Source organism: Astyanax mexicanus, chromosome 1 (genome assembly GCF_023375975.1).
Source record: "Astyanax mexicanus isolate ESR-SI-001 chromosome 1, AstMex3_surface, whole genome shotgun sequence".
Taxonomy (NCBI): domain Eukaryota; kingdom Metazoa; phylum Chordata; class Actinopteri; order Characiformes; family Acestrorhamphidae; genus Astyanax; species Astyanax mexicanus.
The window spans coordinates 129,028,257-129,048,160 of NC_064408.1; the positions used below are offsets into that span (position 1 = coordinate 129,028,257).

Genomic DNA, 19,904 nt, shown 5'->3' on the forward strand with positions numbered 1-19,904 from the left:
TCAGGGTGTATTTTGAACAGTACACTGAATTAACCATCATATTGCTGCACTGTGAATTATTAGCGACAATGACCATAGGCAGCTTTTTTTTTTTGCTTCTTTTAAGGAGATCAAGAAATTCAAGAAATACAGCTGTCAGAATTCACCATTAAACCATTAAATTGGTCCAAAATAGTGGAGTTAATCTTGACAAACCAAGATCAGTCCAGTCAAGACCAAGACACTTAGTATTTGAGTCAAGACCAAGACATGTTGAGACCAAATTAAAAATAAGACCAGGACATGTGGAGTCCCAATCAGAACCAATGATCAGGACATATAGAATCCAAGTTAAGACCAGGCCATGTCAAGTTCATGTCAGGACCAAGATATTCTTGATTTGGACTCTTGATTTGGATATAGAATCCAAGTTAAACCCAGGACATATACAGACCAAGACATATACAGACCAGGTCAAAACCAGGACATGTCAAGTCCCAATCAAGACACCAATGAACAGGACATATCAAATCCAAGTTAAGACCATGACAATCTGAGTCTAAGTTGAGTTCAGACCAAGTCAAGACCAAGAATTTTAGTAGTCAATTCCAAGCCATGTCAAATAAAAATATAAATTTGATCTTTTTTTATTTCAACTGTGCATGCGACCCAGTTCCTATTAGCAAGAGATTCTACCAATAAAGTGTGGAGCTACTTTGCGTTTGTTAATGGTGTAAAAATAGCCATTTCTTTGCATGGTTAATGCTATGCCCCTATCTCTAGCATTGTAAGTCTGTTGGGAGCATCGTCTAAGTGCTGTATTAATTTTTTTATTGTGTTCATACTCAGTATCATGTTCACTACACCCAAGTTTACTTTCCTTTATGGATTTATCCTTTGGGGTGGTAGTATACTGTAGCTGAGGGTTTGTAAAAGTGAAAAAGCCCAAACATTTGAAAAAAATGTGTTTGATTATTGTATAGCAAATGGGAAATCATAAAATAATGTGTTTTTCCACATACATTTCTATTCTCAACTTTAGCCTCAGACGGTTAGAATATTCAACTAATGTTAGAATGTTACACTGATCTGAACATACAGGCTTTCCAAAATGAAAGGAAAATGGATTTCTCTGCTTTTTACAGAAGAATAAAATGTACTTTACTTCAGACTGGCGAGGCTGGACTCTGTCCCTGGCTGTTCTCAGTACTGATGTTTACTGATTAAACACAGATACCCCTCCGCTCCACAGCTCACTCAATAGATCCATCAATCAATAATCAATAGATCGGTAAACTCGCTTCAACTTACAAACCCCTGTTTAAGGAATGAACTCAACGCATTTCACCTGGAAACACTCAGTAATGCCGCACTCGAATCAGAGGCGAATCGAGTCATGTGTCGATTAAACGACTCCCGTTTACTCGAACCACCGTATCGATACTTGATTGGTTCTGTAACCGTGATCACGAGGATCCGAATCTCGGCCACAGCTGCTTTACAGCGAGACCGCCCATTTCCGGTCCTCCCGTTATATCAGAAAAATCACTGCGTACCGCCAGAGGAAGCCCGCGAGCGAGTCCAGCATTAACAGATTTACTTTCATATTTTAGATAGCTCTGGGAAAAAAGATCACTTTAGTTTCTGAATCAGTTTCTCTGATTTTGCTATTTATAGGTTTGTGTTTGCGTTAAATTAAATTAACATTGTTGTTTTATTCTATAAACTACAGACAACATTTCTCCTAAATAAAAAAAAAATAATAAAATTCTCATTTAAAGCATTTATTTGCAGAAAATGAGAAATGACTGAAATAACAAAAAAGATGCAGAGCTTTCAGACCTCAAATAATGCAAAGAAAACAAGTTAATATTCATAAAGTTTTAAGAGATCAGAAATCAATATTTGGTGGAATAAACCTGGTTTTTAATCACAGTTTTCATGCATCTTGGTATCATGTTCTCCTCCACACACTGCCTTTGGATAACTTTAACTTTATAGATAGATAGATAGATAGATAGATAGATAGATAGATAGATAGATAGATAGATAGATAGATAGATAGATAGATAGATAGATAATTTATTGTTTAGCAGTCAGTAGCAGTTATACTATAAAGCTCAGTAATACAGAAAATGCAAAAATATATTAAATATATTAAATATTTGATGTTGGACTCTCTAGTATCTGTCAGACCTCTTAAAGTGGGTCTTCTCCTCTCTAGAGGTTCTCTAGCTTTTTAATCACAGTTTTCATGCATCTTGGCATCATGTTCTCCTCCACCAGTCTTACACACTGCCTTTGGATAACTTAATGCCTTTACTCCTGGTGCAAAAATTCAAGCAGTTCAGTTTGGTTTGATGGCCTGACAAACAGACAAACCCAGTGACAGACAGACAGACAGACAGACACATAGATAGATGTGAACATTCTAAAGTGGGTCTTCTCCTCTCTAGAGGTTCTCTAGCTCTAGTTCGGCACACGAGCACGTGACTGATTCACGGCCTGATTCAAAACAGAAGTAGCTTCGTGAAACAAGCAACAGTTGCTGGGGCGTCGTTGGAATTCCCTGTCAAAATAAAAGCCCGCGTGTAAATTAATGTTTATTAGGAACAGTTAGTTTAATATAATAATAATAAAAATAATAATCACAATAATAATAATACTGCACCATTTAACAACTAGCACCAACAATTTGGTCAAAATTTAAACCAGGTTGGATATAATTATTAGACCATATTTAGTGTGAGATAGAAAGTGTGTGTATGTAAGATAAAGAGAGAGAGAGAGAGAGAGTGTCACAAAGTTACATCTTATTTTTAATAAATTATTAATATTGGTTGAATTGTTTTATAGTAGCAGAAAAAAATAAAATAAAAGTATTAATATTCATCTGTTTGTAGCTGTTTAGTATTGTGTAAGAGTTATTTCATTTTTATTTATTTAATTAGTTATAGTAATAATAATAATAAATTATAACTAATACACTAATCTATTAATAAAACACGTTTGTAAACAGAACAAAAATAACAATGATAAAACACTAATGAAAACTTTAATTCATAATTATTTAGTATTATGTCTTTAATTAATTAAATGTTTTATTATTATTTATTATTATTATAACTATTATTATTAATAATATTATTATTAACACAACACAACTAATACAGTATTTTATTAATAAAACAAATATAAAACGCAACAACAATAATATTAACAATAATAATAATAAAACTATTCATACATAAATGTATTTTTTATTATTATTTAGTAGTGTATGTTTATTTATCTTATTAGCACAACATTATAACTAATACACTTTTATTAATAAAACAACAACAATAATACAATAATACTACTAATACTAAAAAGATAAATACATTAATTTATAATTATTATAATTATTATTTTAATTTAAATGATTATTTTTATTATTATTATTATTATTATTATTATTATTATTATTATTATTAACACAACATTATAACTAATACTCAGTTTTATTAATAAAACACATATAAAAACGCAAAATAAACAATCAGAAAAAAACAGCAAACAATCTCGGGAGAGATCCGACAGCTTTTCGGACCAATGAAATCACGCGATGAGGCTGACCCTAGCTCTGATTGGTTGGTCTTACCGCGCGAGTGACGCGGCTGTTGCTGGGTGAAATTTAGAGAGTTAGCTTTTTAGCTAACTGAATAAAACTCCGTATTCTCATGTCCTGCTTGTGTTTTATGTTCATCAACAGTGTTTACTAACTGATTTACTGAGATCTCAGCAGAATGTGGAGCTGTATTTCACTACTGTGGCGGATATTAGCTAGTTTAAACAGTTTCAGCAGCAAAGCTGAAGAGTTTTCTCTCTCTGAGGGAAAGTTCTGGAACTGGGCTGAGGAGCTGCTTCACGGGTTAAACTGCAGTTTAAAGGTGAGGAGCGGGAAATTTACAGAATTTATCATTTAGTTACACTCAGACTAACAAACACACATCTACCTGTGGGATAATCTGAGAGATAAAGTTCATACCTAGGTTACCTGAGGAGCTGAGGCTTCTCTCTTAAAAACCTTCTCCCGCCCATTTCACTGTATGTATATATGAGGATGTATATATATAGAGAAGCTCCTCAGGTAACCTAGGTATTGACTATATATATATATATATATATATATATATATATATATATATATATATATATATATATATATATATATATATTGTACAATATTTTTTCTATAAACTACAGACATTCGACCCAAATAAATATATAATTTTAAAAAAAGCATTTATTTGCAGAAATCAATATTTGGTGGAAAAACCCTGCTTTTATACAAAGTTTTCATGCATTTTGGCATCATGTTCTCCTCCACCAGTCTTACACACTACTTACTCACTCGCTTTTGGATAACTTTGTGCCACTCCTGGTGCAAACATTCAAGCAGTTCAGCTTGGTGTGATGGCTTGTGATCATTCATCTTCCTCTTGATTATATTCCAGAGGTTTTCAATTTGGTAAAATCAAAGAAACTCACCATTTTTAAGTGCTCTCTTATTTTCCTACATACATACATACATACATATATATATATATATATATATATATATATATATATATATATATTAGTTGGTGTTCATCACAACAAACACATTTCAGAAATACAAAACTTTACTGGATTTTCTCCACTACAACCAGTTAGCTAACTCGTTTTCGGATGCTTGAAACATTGCATTTATGTTTTACAAGCCAGTTCCATCAATGATTTTAGAGCATTTGTGTTTCTTTAAACTACGTGAATACCTAAAGCTCTTTCCACAGTCTGAGCACTGATACGGTTTTTCTCCAGTGTGAATGCGCTGGTGAAAGTGGAGATGACTCTGATAACGAAAACTCTTCCCACAGTCTGCGCAGTGAAACGGTTTCTCTCCAGTGTGAATGCGCTGGTGTGATGTAAGATTACTTTGATTATTAAAACTCCTTCCACACTCGGAGCAGTAATATGGTTTCTCTCCGGTGTGAATGCGCTGGTGTGCTGTGAGATTACTTTGTTGATTAAAACTCCTTCCACACTCTGAGCAGTAATACGGTTTCTCTCCGGTGTGAATGCGTTGGTGTAGTTGAAGATGACTCTGACGGTTAAAACTCTTTCCACAGTCTGAGCAGTGATACGGTTTTTCTCCAGTGTGAATGCGCTGGTGTAGTTGGAAATGACTATGATGTCCAAAACTCTTCCCACATTCTGAGCAGTGATACGGTTTCTCTCCAGTGTGAATGCGCTGGTGTGCTTTGAGACGACTTTGATAAGAAAAACTCTTCCCACAGTCTGAGCAGTGATATGGTTTCTCCCCAGTGTGAATGCGCTGGTGTTGTTGAAGAGCATTCTGTTGATTAAAACTCTTCCCACAGTCTGTGCACTGATGCGATTTTTCTCCAGTGTGAATGCGCTGGTGTTGTTGGAGGTTACTCTGATGATTAAAACTCTTCCCACAGTCTAAGCAGTGATACGGTTTCTCTCCAGTGTGAATGCGCTGATGTCGTTGGAGAGCATTCCTTTGATTAAAACTCTTCCCACAGTCTGAGCAGTGATACGGTTTCTCTCCAGTGTGAATGCGCTGGTGCTGTTGGAGATGACTCTGATAACTAAAATTCTTCCCACAGTCTGAGCAGTGATATGGTTTCTCTCCAGTGTGAATGCGCTGGTGAAGTTGGAGAGTACTCAGATAACTAAAACTCTTCCCACAGTCTGAGCAGTGGTGGGTTTTCTTCTTGTCTGTACTTTTCTGCATTTGTTCGGGAAGGGTAGGCGAGGATGTTTGCTTAGTACTGGAGACTTTTGTGGATTCCATGTTCTTCACCTCTTTAAATAACTTAACCTCTTTGTGAAATTTGCTGGTTGAGTGTTGGAAAAGCAGGTTGAAAAAGTCGACACTAGGAGCAGGAGACCCGGAACAGAACTGAATTAATTTCTGGAAGAAGCAAAGAAAAAAACAAAACTCAAGCTCAGTGCTAAATTGGAATGCAAAATGTAAATCGTTGATTGGCAAACAGAAAAATTGGTGAATGAAAATGTACATGCACATCTCAGTTTTTGTCACAAATTTCAATCTGGCCTTCCAGTTCTTACTGCTGATGTATATAAAATATACATTTTTTCAGTACAGTAAAACTATGCATGTGACCAAGTCTCTAATAGGCAGTACTGAGAACTGAACCTAATTATTCTTTTGAAGCAGTGTGAGTGATGCTGGAACAGGTTATTTAATAGCCATATAATATATTAGTATATTGCGTTGAAAAAGGTTTTTTAACAGCAATGGAAGCATCATTTTTTTACTCTTTTTGCATTCACTACAAATAAGCATCACATTTTCGGCATCATTTTTTGGACTTGCTTGCATAGGGTAAACCTTTGCTTAAAGTAGCATTTCTAAGGTAAACTTCTGATTAGAATATCACTGCTGAAGTAAGCCTATGATCAGAATAGCATTGCTGAATATTAGTGAGGTAAACATATGATTAAGATAGTACTGCTGGTAAAAATTGTTGCTTAAAATAACATTTATGAGGTAAACCCAGGATTAGAATAGCACTGCTGAGATAGCTATGATTAGAATATAATTTCTAGATTAAATATATGATTGCACCGCAGTGACTAAAATACACTGCTATGGTAAATATACAGTAAATATACAGTATTGTGAGGCCCTAGGCTAATGACTTTTCTAAGAGATATTTGGAGCCGGGATGTGATAAGATCATCAAAACCGTGAAATATGGTGGAGGGGACATTATGCATTAAGACTGTGTTTGCCTATTGTTATGACTTAGATGAAGATCAGAACACATTTATTGACCAATTTATGCAGAAATACAAGAAATGTCAAAGGGTTCACATACTTTTTCTTTTTTTCAACTGTATTATTAAGCATTTCTGATGTATATTTGTAACTAAAATTACTTATGCTAATCTAAAGTTATAATAAGAGTAACGCCCCAATGGGAAAACTAGAATATCATATGAGTATTAGATATCTCTTAAAAACAGCTAAATTGATAAAGACCTATTAAAAACCATGTTTGATATATGTCATTAATATCTCTACCAACTAATTAGCAGGTTTGATAAGGGACTGTCTGTAAAAAGTGGACTCCAGGTGGAGTAAACAAGTGGGTCAGTTAGCTAACTAGCTAATTAATGAATACTGAGAGCTAACCATTATCACGGTGTTTTATCGTTAAATCAGTTTTATACCAACTAGTCTTGTGTTGGTATCTAACGCCAATCCCGTATTTTACCCCTCATTTCAGCCTCAAAATCAAACATTCAACCATCACTTTTCTTCAATTTAGAAGAGATGATCCATCTGCAGAACCGGCTGCCAGACGTGAAGAAAACTCTGTCCAGTTTTCTTAACATTTACAGGACGTTTTGTAAAGTTACAGGAAACGTTCTCATAACACTGTTTATGAACGTTCTTATAACGTACATGTGTACAGTTTTCTTAACGGCCCCTGAATGTTTTTCTTAAGTTACGTGAACGCTCTCAGCACGTCAGCTCGACCTTATTTACAACAATAATTAAACTCTTCACTTACCTTCTAAAAACTGTCTCCTCCTGCAGTAATCCGGAGAAGACTGGAGTAAAGCAGGAGAAAAGAAGATTTAATGTGAAAACTGGATTAAATCTGTTTCTCGTCTGTAAACGTTGTAACTCTACTCAACCAGGGAAGTGTTGGGACTAAACTATTTAAGATCCACTTTACACTATAACTCTATAACTCTAGCTTATAATTACCTCACTATTTACCAAGAAATAAAACACTGGATCCAGTTTAGAGAAAAGCAGATTATTCCTGAAAACCAAACACAAAGCTCGCTCTCCTAGACTGTATTACTCTTCCTCTTCTTCTTCCTGTTATTTTTACAGTTACATTACCGCCACCATCTGGACTGGAGTGGTATTAAACAAAACTAAATAGAAAAAAAAAACTAAATCTTTTTTTTTTTTTTTAGGATAAAGAGGACACATTTATTACATTTATACTTTTCTGTTCTCCTATTTCCTTACCTGGTAGAGAAAACACAGATGGGATCTAACAAACAAAAAAAAGGAACACAAGAGAAATAACTATAACTTTCTCTAACTATAACTATATAACTATTTTTATAGTTTGACTCAATAAATCATATGAAACAAATAATCAGATATAGTAGGTTATACACCTACCACGTTCCACGCGGCTTTAAACGAGAGACTCCGCCCCTTTTCTCATTCCCTGACCTTCATTTTTTATTAATTTATGAATACAATACAATTCAACATCTTGAAATAGACACAATAATAGGTCAAATATAGAGCTTATAAAACCAACATTACAATCACATTAAAGTCAGTAAAGTATTCAGTCAGTAAATGTATATTATAATTTAAGTCTGAATAAACCTGCACCTGACAATACCACGTGTTTGGACTCAGCCAATCGCAGCTCTCTCGTGCATTCAAGTGTTCTAGTGTTAGTAATTTACTCTTATATATAAACTCGTCTGTTTGCGGTGTTTTTTTAGAAAGTTTTTTTCCTGTTCAGCAGTCTTTTTGACTATGTTTTCGGCGAAGCCTTTTTACTTTTTTGTGTTTTGTGCTTCTGGCTCATGGTTTCATTTTTTATTTTGTGATTCGGCTCTGATGTTCTGGTTTATTGTCTCTCTGGTTTTGACCAACGCCTGTTATTTTACTACGCTCTCTGTTAATGTGCCCTGTAATAAAGCCTTGTTTTGTTTTTACTGCGATCATCAGAATCACATCTGTAGTGTTACACCCGTTTATTCAGTCACATTTTTAACATCTTCAAATTTGAAGCATGCAGCAATGGTGCCACCACTCAATCTAGGAATTAAACTTTATTGACCGATTTAACTATTTTATAAATAGATCTCTTTCACACTTGGTTACCTAACACACATGGACATGGTGTTCATCATAACAAACCGTATACATGGCTACCCATGCACATTTCGGAGACATAAACTTGACTGGATTTCTACTCCACATCAAGCTCCCTTTTTGGAGTTGTCTGTTACTTCTGAAAATGTGTACTGATGTTTTATAGACAAGTTCCATCACTGACCTTACAGCATTTGTGTCTGTTAAAAGTAAATAAATACCTGAAGCTTTTCTCACATTTAAAGCAATAATACGGTTTCTCTCCAGTGTGAATGCGCTGGTGTTGTTTGAGAGTACTTTGTAGACTAAAACTCTTCCCACAATCTAAGCAGTAATACGGTTTCTCGCCAGTGTTACTGCGTTGGTGTTGTTGGAGATTACTCTGTAGACTAAAACTCTTCCCACAGTCTGAGCAGTGATACGGTTTCTCTCCAGTGTGAATGCGCTGGTGTAGTTGGAGATGATTCTGACGACTAAAACATTTCCCACAGTCTGAGCATTGATCCGGTTTCTCTCCTGTGTGAATGCGCTGATGTTGTTGGAGATGACTTTTGTAACTAAAACTCTTCCCACAGTCTGAACAGTGGTGCATTTTCTTCTCTGTTCTTTTCTGCATTTGTTTGGGAGGGGTAGGCGAGGATGTTTGAGTACTGGAGATTTTTGTGGAGTACCTCTCCTCTTCTAGATTAACATCTTTGTGAAATGTTCTGGTTCAGTGCATTTCCGTAGATAAATTTCAAATAGGTTTGAAAGTCGACACTAGGAGCAGGAGACCTGGAACCAGACGGAATTCATTTCTGGAAGATACAGAGAAAAAACAAAACCCAACATCAGTGCTAGTTTGGGATGCAAAATGTAAATCTATTCATTGGCAAACAGAAAAAGGGGTCCCGCAATCAGCAATGGAAATCTACATAAAAATGTTAGTATTTGTCACAAATTCCAATCTGGCATTCCAGTTCATACTGCTGAAAGCCTGAGAAATATGAGTCGTTCAAGACATTGTTCAGAAGATCAGCGAACAGCGAGGTTCAGCCAAAATGATCTTCAATGCTTTAAAATGGAGAGCAAAACCAGAGAGACGTGGAAAAAACGCTATTAGAAAGAAGTCCCCGCAGAGTCCCACTGTTAAAAAAAAATACATGTTCTAAAGTGGTTACAATTTGCCAAAGAACACATCCACTGGCCTAAAGAGAAAATGAGAAACATATTGCGAACTGATGAAAGTAAAATTGTTGTTTTTGGGTCCAGCGGCCGCAGACACTGTCAGACGACCCCCAAACTCTGAATTTTAACCACAGTACACTCTTAAGACAGTGAAGCATGGTGGTGCAAGCATCATGATATGAGCATGTTTCATTTACTATGGTGCTGGGCCACATACCAGGGATCATGGACTAGTTTGCATATATCAGAATACTTGAACAGGTCACGTTGCCTTTCACTGAAATGCCCTTGAAATGTATGTTTTAACAAGACAACGAGCCTAAACACACCAGTAAACGAGCAAAATCTTTTTTCCAGTCCAACAAAATTGAGGTTATGGAGTGACCAACCCAATCCCTGGACCTCAATCCGATAGAAAACTTGTGGGGTAACATATGAAGCATGCCGTTTCTGAAGCAAAACCAAGAAGAAAAAAAAAAGAATTGTGGGATGTAGTCAAAGAAAGCATGGTTGACTCTATGCAACACAAATGTGAAGCAGTTCTAAAAAACTTTATTTCGGTCTATATAATTATCCCAACAATGAAAGACAGCTAAATTAATGAACAACTATTTAAAAAAATATGTTTACTATGTTCTATGGAGCCTGGGAGGAGCCATAAATAGAAAAATGGAAAGTAAGCAAACGATATAGTAGTTTTTGCTCAACTTTCCTAAAATTCGAGTGAACGATTCACAATTTGTGCTCATGATCTCTTTAGTTCGAGCAAAATATTTTTTATGCACATTTATAACCTGCTGCTTATTAATGCTGTAGTGCTATAGTTAGATAATAGTGTCCAGATTTTGCAGTGATATAAACAAATATTTTACTGATGCAGGATGACTGTATCGCTCACTCAAATTAAAGAAAACGTCAGAACTGGGTCGCTCGATGTATTTATTTTTTTTATCCACGGCCCCTCCCGGGCTCCGTATTATTCAGACCAACTGACTTATTCCTGAAATTGCCCTACATTTATGGTTACGGCACATTTGAGGTAAATGCATAAATACTTGTGCTTCCCAGCGATTACTGCTACTTACTTTTTTTTTTTTTTTTTTTACCGGTTTTGTGTTTTTAAGCATACTTTAATTTGGTGAATTTACTAGATTTTAGCCGGGGGACTGTTCTGATATGGTCCATTTAGCCTATTTTATACACTACAGTATGAGGTTTAATAAGAGACTGTGTAAAAAGTGGAATCCAGTAGGAGTAAACAATGGGTCAGTTAGCTAACTCGCTAATTATAGGTTATTTAAGCTTCACATTATCTCTGTGTTTTATCATTAAATCACTGTTTTATACCAGCTAGTCAGCTATATTCTGTTGGTATCTAACGCTGATCCCGCATTTTACTGACATCCCCTCATTTCAGCCATTTAAGGTGGAACGGAAAACGCGTGGGAATAATGCCGTGCCCATAATTCATTCATTCAATAAAATTGTTATTAAATGTTCAGATAACGTTGTGTTTTTGTTTTAAGAAAGTTTTCTGAAATGCTCCCTCACGAATCTCTCCAGTTTTCTTAACGTTTATAGGACGTTTTGTAAGGTTACATAAAACGTTCTTATAACACTGTTAATAAATGTTTTTTCTAAAGTGACGTGAACGCTCTCAGCACGTCAGTTCAACCTTATTTACAATAATTAAACTCTTCACTTACCTTCTAAAAACTGTCTCCTCCTGCAGTAATCCGGAGAAGACTGGAGTAAAGCAGGAGAAAAGAAGATATAATGTGAAAACTGGAGTAAATCTGTTTCTCGTCTGTAAACGTTGTAACTCTACTCAACCAGGGAAGTGTCGGGACTAAACTATTTAAGGTCCACTTTACACTATAACTCTAGCACAAATCCTACTCTCCTAGACTGTATTACTCTTCTTCTTTTGCTTTTTTCTTCTTCTGTTACTTTTAGTTACATTATCGCCATCATCTGGACTGAAGTGTTTTTAAATAAAACTAAATGGACGAATAAAAAAATACATTCTTTTTTTAAGATAAAGAAGACACACAACAGACATGTATTACAGCTAATCTGTTCTACTATTTCCTTACCTGGTAGAAAGAACACGAATGGAATCTACCAAACAGAAAAAAGACTCAAGATACCATGTGAAACAGATAATCAGATTATAGCAGGTTAAACTACACAGAACCACAGGGCTTCTGAGAACCTGATTAACATGAGATAAACTGTACGAGTCGGCGCAAAAGAGCCAGACATATTCCACGCAAATTTAAAGAAGACCCCGCCCGTTTTCATTTATTTTTATTTTATTAGTCTTTGTATACAATACAATCCAACAGCATGAAATAGACAAAATAAGTCAAATACACAGCAAATACAACCCTCATCACAAGCACATTAGTTATCTAGTATTATATTTAATAATTACTGCCTGTCTCTGTTCATACAGTTCCATTTTTAATATCTTCATATTTGAAGCCAGCTCACAATCAGTCAGCTTGTTATCAATAATTACCTTCAGGGATTTTCAGGTTCAAGAAATCATCAAAAAAACAATGGTGCCCTCACTCATTCTAGAATGTGAACTTTCCTGATTGATTTAACCATTTTACAAACAGAACTCTAAGGACGGATTGGTGCAGAGTGTTCGACTTTCTAACTTAGCAAAACTAGCACACACAGACATGGTGTCCATTACAATAGTATAGTAGTACTGCAGTATATTTGGCTACTCAAGCACATTATAGAAACACAAAACTTTACTGGTTTAAACTGGCTCTAACTCCAGTTTCCTACCTCTTTTTGCAATTGTCTGTTACTTTTAAAATGGAGTAATGTTTTCAACCCATTTCATCATTGATTTTAGAGCATTTGTGTGTCTTCAATATACCTGAAACCCTAAAGCTCTTCCCACAGTCTGAGCAGTAATACGGTTTCTCTCCAGTGTGAATGCGCTGGTGTTGTTGGAAATTACTCTGATGACTAAAACTCTTCCCACAGTCTGAGCAGTGATACGGTTTCTCTCCAGTGTGAATGCGCTGGTGTTGTTGAAGAGTACTCTGATGACTAAAACTCTTCCTACAGTCTGAACAGTGATAAGGTTTCTCTCCTGTGTGGATGCGCTGGTGTTGTTGAAGAGTACTCTGATGAGTAAAACTCTTCCCACAGTCTGAGCAGTGATACGGTTTCTCTCCAGTGTGAATGCGCTGGTGTAGTTGGAGAGTATTATGTTGACTAAAACTCTTTCCACAGTCTGAGCAGTGATACGGTTTCTCTCCAGTGTGAATGCGCTGGTGTCGTTGGAGACTAATCTGTTGAATAAAACTCTTTCCACAGTCTGAGCACTGATACGGTTTCTCTCCAGTGTGAATGCGCTGGTGTCGCCGGAAAGTACTATGATCACTAAAACTCTTCCTACAGTCTGAGCAGTGATACGGTTTCTCTCCAGTGTGAATGCGCTGGTGTTTTTGGAGAGTACTCTGTTGATTAAAACTCTTTCCACAGTCTGAGCAGTAAAACGGTTTCACCCCAGTGTGAATGTGCTGGTGTAGTTGGAGATAACTCTGACACCTAAAACTCTTCCCACAGTCTGAGCAGTGGTGAGTTTTCTTCTTCTCCATACTTTTCTGCATTTGTTTGGGAGGGGTAGGAGAGGATGTTTGTCGAGTATTGGAGATATGTGTGATTGATTCCATGTTCTTTCCCTCTTCTTGTAGTTTAAGCTTTTTGTGAAATGTTCTAGTTGATTGTTTTTCTGTAGATAAATTTTAAACAGGTTTAAAAGTTGACACTCGGAGCAGGAGACCTCGTACAGGATGGCATTGATTTCTGGAAGAAGCAAAGAGAAAACAAAACCCATCATCAGTGAAAATTGCCCAAAAATGCAGTAAATTTGATTTTCTTTGATTATTTCTTCTCGCATAGAGATCTTGCCAGAGTTCGTCCCTTTCAGAATTAGATTTTTAAGGGCTCTGTTATTTTATTCAAATAGGCTGATTCTGGTCACGCTCCACCCATCCCATTTCTGCTAAGAGTTTATCACATGTAAATATTACAAAAAAATGGAGGCCCTCGGAGTGTATATAGAAGCAGTAAGTGAGTTTTGCATAAAATACCCCCTTAAACACCATTTCATATTTGAACATATTTTGATCAGAAACGTACTTAGGAAAGTGACAAATTATACATATATATAAACTGATGTTCAGTTGTTGATTTTTGTATATATCTTAACCAGCATTATTCACTACTACTTTTACATTTATTGTACTACTAGAGTTATTGTGCTCTGTGCGGGAGGGTGAGCAAACGGTGTGTAAAACATTGCTAAATATATACATTAAAATAATGCTGTATATACCAGCATTACTCATCAGCACTACCCCAAAACGGAGTGTAAAACCACATTTAAAATACACATTAAATAATCCTGCATATACCTGCATTATTCATCAAAACTACCTCAAAACTGTTTTTAAATCCCATTTTAGTAAGAATACGGGAAGTTGATCAATCCTGCAGGTAACAACTGTGGTTCCACATAGGGTCCATTCCATTCCCTCATTCTCTACTCCCCCACCCACTCACCTTTAACTGCATGACAATAATAAGATCCTAACCCTAAGTTACTGTGGCCGATTATGATCCGATCAGCAACCTTTACCCCACACATGAAAATCCTCCACCTAACAGCTTTAAATACATACATTAAATAATGCCGTATATACCAGAACTGATCTTTGTCATGAAATCTATGGAGCTCCTGAGGTGATATCCAGCATAAATAAATATAATGCATGGCCACAACTTATTAAGGTAGGGGTTTGGACAATAAGACGTGTTAAACATAAATAGCAGCTTCGTTTTGGAGTCTGTCTTTTGTCCCAATTGTAACTGTTTTTACCTAATAACTGAAAAGATGTAAATGGAGCAGAAAATCTTAACTGAAGCTGCGAGCTGAAGGGAGGTGGTGAAGAAAGGCTGATAGCTGAGCACGACTATGCTCTGGAAATCTCCAGCAGCAAACTGGAACTGGAGGAACGGACTCTTCTCCAACAACTCCGAGCAAAGTCCCGGTAGAGAAGAAAAGTGAACCCTGTGAGGAACAGTCTGAGATTTCCACCCTGATGTTCCTCGAATCCACCCGAAACATGGGAGAGAAAGCTGAAGAGCTGCTAGAGCTCAGAGAACAGAACAAACACAGCAGCAGTCTTATGCTCGCTATAGTTTCTCTAAAACGGTGCAGTTTAATACGGACTATTTGAGAGCACGAGAAAGACTTACCATCTAACTGATGATCATTTCTTTCTCAGAACGGACTCCGCTGATCCACAGCGAAGACTGGAACTACAGATTTACTAGCTGAAAGCTCGTGGAGCTCCAGTTTCTGCGGGTTTTCGGATGGAAAACTAGTTCCATACTGCCACCTATCATACACTGCTGAAGAGGAAACCAGAGCCTCCTTCTTCTTCTTTTGGATTTTTGGCGGTTGGCAGACCAACAAAGGGTGCATTACCGCCACCTACTGAGCGGGTGTTTGAAAGTGGAAAATTAAAATAAAAAAGAAATAATAATAAAAAAGGAAAATCTATACGTGCTTATATAAACCAGTTGACCTTAAAAACGGAAAAACAGATTTGTGAACTTTACTCCTCCCTAGTCCATAAGCAATTAAGGTCTTTAGTGACAAAATTTCGTGCCCTCAAGTGAATCCATCAGTTCTTTCCTTTGTGAATTGTAAATCTCACAATGTAGCAATACATGTTCCACGGTTTCCCTGTTTTGACAGTGTCTACAGAGACATGTGCTGTGCTTCTTAATTAAGAATTGGGAGGAATTCAACGTAGTATGCCCTATTCTAAGACAAGCGAGAACAGTTGCACTCCGTCGTTCAAATCTTTCAACTACTACTGGACCAACTTGTTGGTAATTCATGTACAGTTTCCTGCCTCTGGGTTCATGATGCCACTCAGTCTGCCACACAATCTTCACATATCTTTTTATTACACATTTGGCTTCTGCCATGCTTAGTGGAACTTAGCGGTCACATGCTGACTGTTTTAGGCCTTGCTTTGCCAGCTTATCCACAATTTCATTCCCCTGCACCCCAACATGTGGTACCCACAAAAACAACACCACATATACCAGTGGTTCTCAAAAGTGGTTCTCAAAAGGGGAAATTCCACCACACACCTGTCCCATATCGCCCCCAAAAATAGTAATAAAATACAGTGATTTGTCTAAGACACAGAACACACATGGGTCACTCCTTATCCTCGACATCAGCTACAGTGCATCCAAAAGAAAGAGTCGCCACCCTTTTTTCCATTTTGTAACCTTAACATTGTACAAACCTCTGCCCGCCACCCCCTCGCCCCTGTCTGGCAAAACAGACAGTCTTAAAAAATAATATTTTTTTCCGATTTCACCTGCAATACCCATGCGCCCCACGCTTTGAGAAACGCTGACATATACATTGCTGTAGCAGCTTATACAAAGCTTAATTTATCTGCAGACCTTGTCTACAGATCTTGTCCCGGACTGAATGCTTTGTAGGGCCGATAAAGTGTCTGAGCAGATAACCACCTGCATTGGGCAGACCTCCTCAATCCACTGTAATGCCAATATTATTGCAATCATTTCTGCAGTATACACTGCCAAATCTTCAGGAAGTCTCATTCTGAGCGAAATGTCAAATTCTGGGATGTATACCACAGCCGCTGTTATTCCAGTGGTCGGGTGTTTCAAACCATCTGTATATATTTGTAGCACTCCATAATATGTTGTACATAAGTGCTGCTGTATCAATATATGTTCTGGCACCCCACTGTAATCTAAGAAACCAGAGCCTCTCTAGTAAAGAGGACAATATTCACTTCAGAATGTGCTGTGGGCTTGTTTCACCGCTAGAGGGCGCTCCCGAGTGAGTCCAAAATTATCCTAAATTAATGGGGTTTTAAGAAGCCACTGAGCAAATCAGATTTTATAAAAGTTTCATTATTTTTGTACTGAAACTTTTACTCATTTCCTCAACAGAACGCTATTAAATGATTCAGCACTGCAGATAAAAGTTTAAACTTCAGATAGAAACATTTGAAACTCTTATTTTCCACTTATTTTAAAGCTTTTAAACTCCTGTTATTATAAAGCATATGTGCTTTATTTGTGTGGGATAGGAATTTTAGAAAAATTAATGCAGGAAATTTCAAATCTGAGGTATTAAAAATGCATTTAAAAAATACTTTCTCATGAGTTTCAAATGTTATTACTGTAGAAACATATAATCCCCTACCAGACATTTTTCTTAGTTTGGTATCCCATTACTCCAAAATGACACATTAATATCACTTGGTACTTATGTCACTATTTTACTTATAAACCCTTTAAATTGTAAAGGTTTTGAACCCCTGTTATAAAACCTGTTTACTGAGTTATATAACAGGGATATAACGGGGGAGATAGGGAGTGAATAGTCTATCCATAAACCGGATATGGAGGAAAATCATTCACCCTGTTTTTAATAAATATATAAATACTGTTATACTTGAATCCAATCCAATCCATTGTTATTTATATAGCACTTTAACACTTTCAAGTGCTGTACATAAAAAATAATAGAATAATAAGAATAGAAATAGGTACATACAACAACCAATACAATCAACACTCTAGGTGTCAAAAGCTAAGGAGAAGAGGTAGGTTGGTCAGCTGACCTGAGCGAGCGTGTGGGCTTGTAGGTGTGTAGCAGCTCTGAAAAGTAGGGTGGTGCTAGACCATTTAGAGATTTAAAAGTAAATAAAAGGATTTTAAAATGAATCCTAAAATAAATGGGCAACCAGTGGAGTGAGACTAAAATGAGGGAAATGTGCTCATATTTACGTGTGCCAGTTAAAAGCCGTGCTGCTGCATTTTGTAAAGATTGTAACCGGGCAAGAGAAAAACCACTAGCTCCCGTATACAGTGAGTTACAGTAGTCCAACCAGGTGGTAACACAGGCATGGATTACTGTCTCAAACTGTGTTCTCGAGACAAAAGATTTTATTTTGGCCAGCTGTCTCAGGTTAAAAAAGCTTGATTTTACTGATTTGATTTGAGTGTCCAGCTTGAGATCTGAGTCCATTTTTACTCCCAGATTTGTGATGACAGGTTTGGTATACTGAGCCAAAGAACCCAGATCTACCGGTCGGGTCCATGTTCTTCGACATTTTTTTGATTTTCAGATTTATTTTCCATTTTCTTATTGTCCCCTTTTGGGCTGTTTACCTAAATTTACCAAAATGATAAATAACAATGTTCTGTTTACAGACCTGTAATATTTTTTTACTGACTTAAGTAAAACCAGACTCGTTCCCTAAACAAATGTATACAATTAAATCCTGATACAGCTAAGGATCAACACAGAAGTTACGCATCACATGTTCTCTCTTAACATTTATATTACAAACCTTGTCTTTACCAATGTTTTACGTGCCCCAGTATTCTTTCAAAGTCCGGGTGATGCAGACTCACTGACTCCAGCACAGGGCATTTAAAAGCATATTTAGTAAAATGGCCAGTTTGTATTAATATTATATATATAATTATAATTAACACTTATTTACTCACTTTAGTTCACAGAAAAATCTCTCATGCCCTTACGTGTTGTTCACAAACACAGGTACACAACCACAGAAATATGAATCTGGGTGAAATTGCTTTTCTAGTTTATGTGACTAACTCGCCACAAATTACAGACTTTTGAGTTTTAAACAAAATGGTTAAAATAAAAGGAGGAAAAAACTTACATATTCCTACAACCCCAATTCCAATGAAATTAGGATGTTGTATAAAACAAATAAAAACATAAAGAACATCATTTGCAAATCAATTTCAACTTACAGTTAGTGGAATACAGTATAAAGACAATATATTTAACGTTTAAACAGATAAACCACTGGTTTAAACTATTGTTTTTTGCAAAAATTTACCAATTTTAATTTGATGCTGTTACACATTCCAAAGAAGTTACATCACCTTTCCTTTTAACAGTCAATAGATGTTTGGGAATTAAGGACAGTAATTGATAAAGCTTTGTGGGTGGAAATCTTTCCCATTCTTCATTGTTGTACAACTTCAGTTGTTTAACAGTCCAGGTCTTCGTTGTCATATTTTGTGTTTTGTAACATATGATCCTTTTCCTTTTTGGCCCAGACAACAAAACGTACATGATTTCCAAAAACAATGTGAAATGTGGACTCAACAGACTACAGGACATTTTTCCATTTTGCGTCAGTCCATCTCAGACGGGCTTGGACCGGAGAAGCTGGTGGCGTTTCTGCGTAGTGTTGATATCTGGCTTTCTCTCTGCATGGCAGAGTTTTAACTGGCACTTGTAGATGGAGCGACGAGCTGTGTTCACTGATGATGTTTTTCAGTTTTTGGGTTTTTCTCAGGGCTATGACAAGCAGACTGCAAGACAGCTCCATCCATCAGGCTGTGAGGATACTGAACTCTCTCCCTGCTCTACCCTGCTCTTCCTTAACTTCCCCAGTCTTTTGTTGCCCCTGTCCCAACCTCTTTGGAGTCAAATTATAAGCGAGAAAATCTCAGCAAAAATGGCATGTGGAGTTAATTTCAGGTAACAAATCTAAACAAGCTGTACACTGTAACTAATCAACGTTAAAACCCAAGCTTCATTTCTGTGTCCCATGCAAAGATATTCAAAATATATGCAGAAATGGCAGGTACTGTACCTACTACTCTACTTGCGGATATTTTCAAGCTGTCTCCTTGCGTGACCTTACCCTTAGAAAAACCTGGTTCAATGTAT

General features: G+C 36.5%; 2 protein-coding genes across 12 annotated transcripts in view; both read right to left on the minus strand.

The window, feature by feature from the left end:
• LOC111188787 (zinc finger protein OZF) overlaps positions 1-19,904 on the minus strand; it is a 31,801-nt gene that overhangs the window by 2,777 nt on the left and 9,120 nt on the right. For 3 of the 10 annotated variants that reach the window (XM_049469157.1, XM_049469165.1, XM_049469164.1), the window contains one exon: positions 4,254-5,944. In XM_049469157.1, the coding sequence (XP_049325114.1) occupies positions 4,718-5,824 (1,107 nt within the window). In that variant the 5' untranslated portion in view covers positions 5,825-5,944 and the 3' untranslated portion in view covers positions 4,254-4,717. Of the gene's footprint in view, positions 1-1,144; positions 5,945-7,574; positions 7,950-11,793; positions 11,834-19,904 lie in introns of those variants that run through there. The other 7 variants (XM_049469162.1, XM_049469158.1, XM_049469160.1 and 4 more) reach the window with 7 other exon arrangements.
• LOC125785585 (gastrula zinc finger protein XlCGF7.1-like) lies at positions 12,382-15,553 on the minus strand. Of its 2 annotated transcripts, XM_049469444.1 has the most exons (3): positions 15,380-15,553; positions 15,041-15,276; positions 12,382-13,924 (listed from the first exon to the last, which is right to left on the minus strand). In XM_049469444.1, exon 3 carries the CDS (start codon positions 13,789-13,791, stop codon positions 12,937-12,939), a length of 855 nt encoding a protein of 284 aa, XP_049325401.1. In that variant the 5' UTR covers positions 13,792-13,924; positions 15,041-15,276; positions 15,380-15,553; the 3' UTR covers positions 12,382-12,936. The 2 variants fall into 2 exon arrangements, with proteins under 2 accessions (XP_049325401.1, XP_049325398.1); XM_049469441.1 differs by lacking the exon at positions 15,041-15,276.

Excerpts from the sequence above, each read along its gene's own strand:
- LOC125785585 (XM_049469441.1), bottom strand. The coding sequence starts at position 13,791 with ATGGAATCAATCACACATATCTCCAATACTCGACAAACATCCTCTCCT.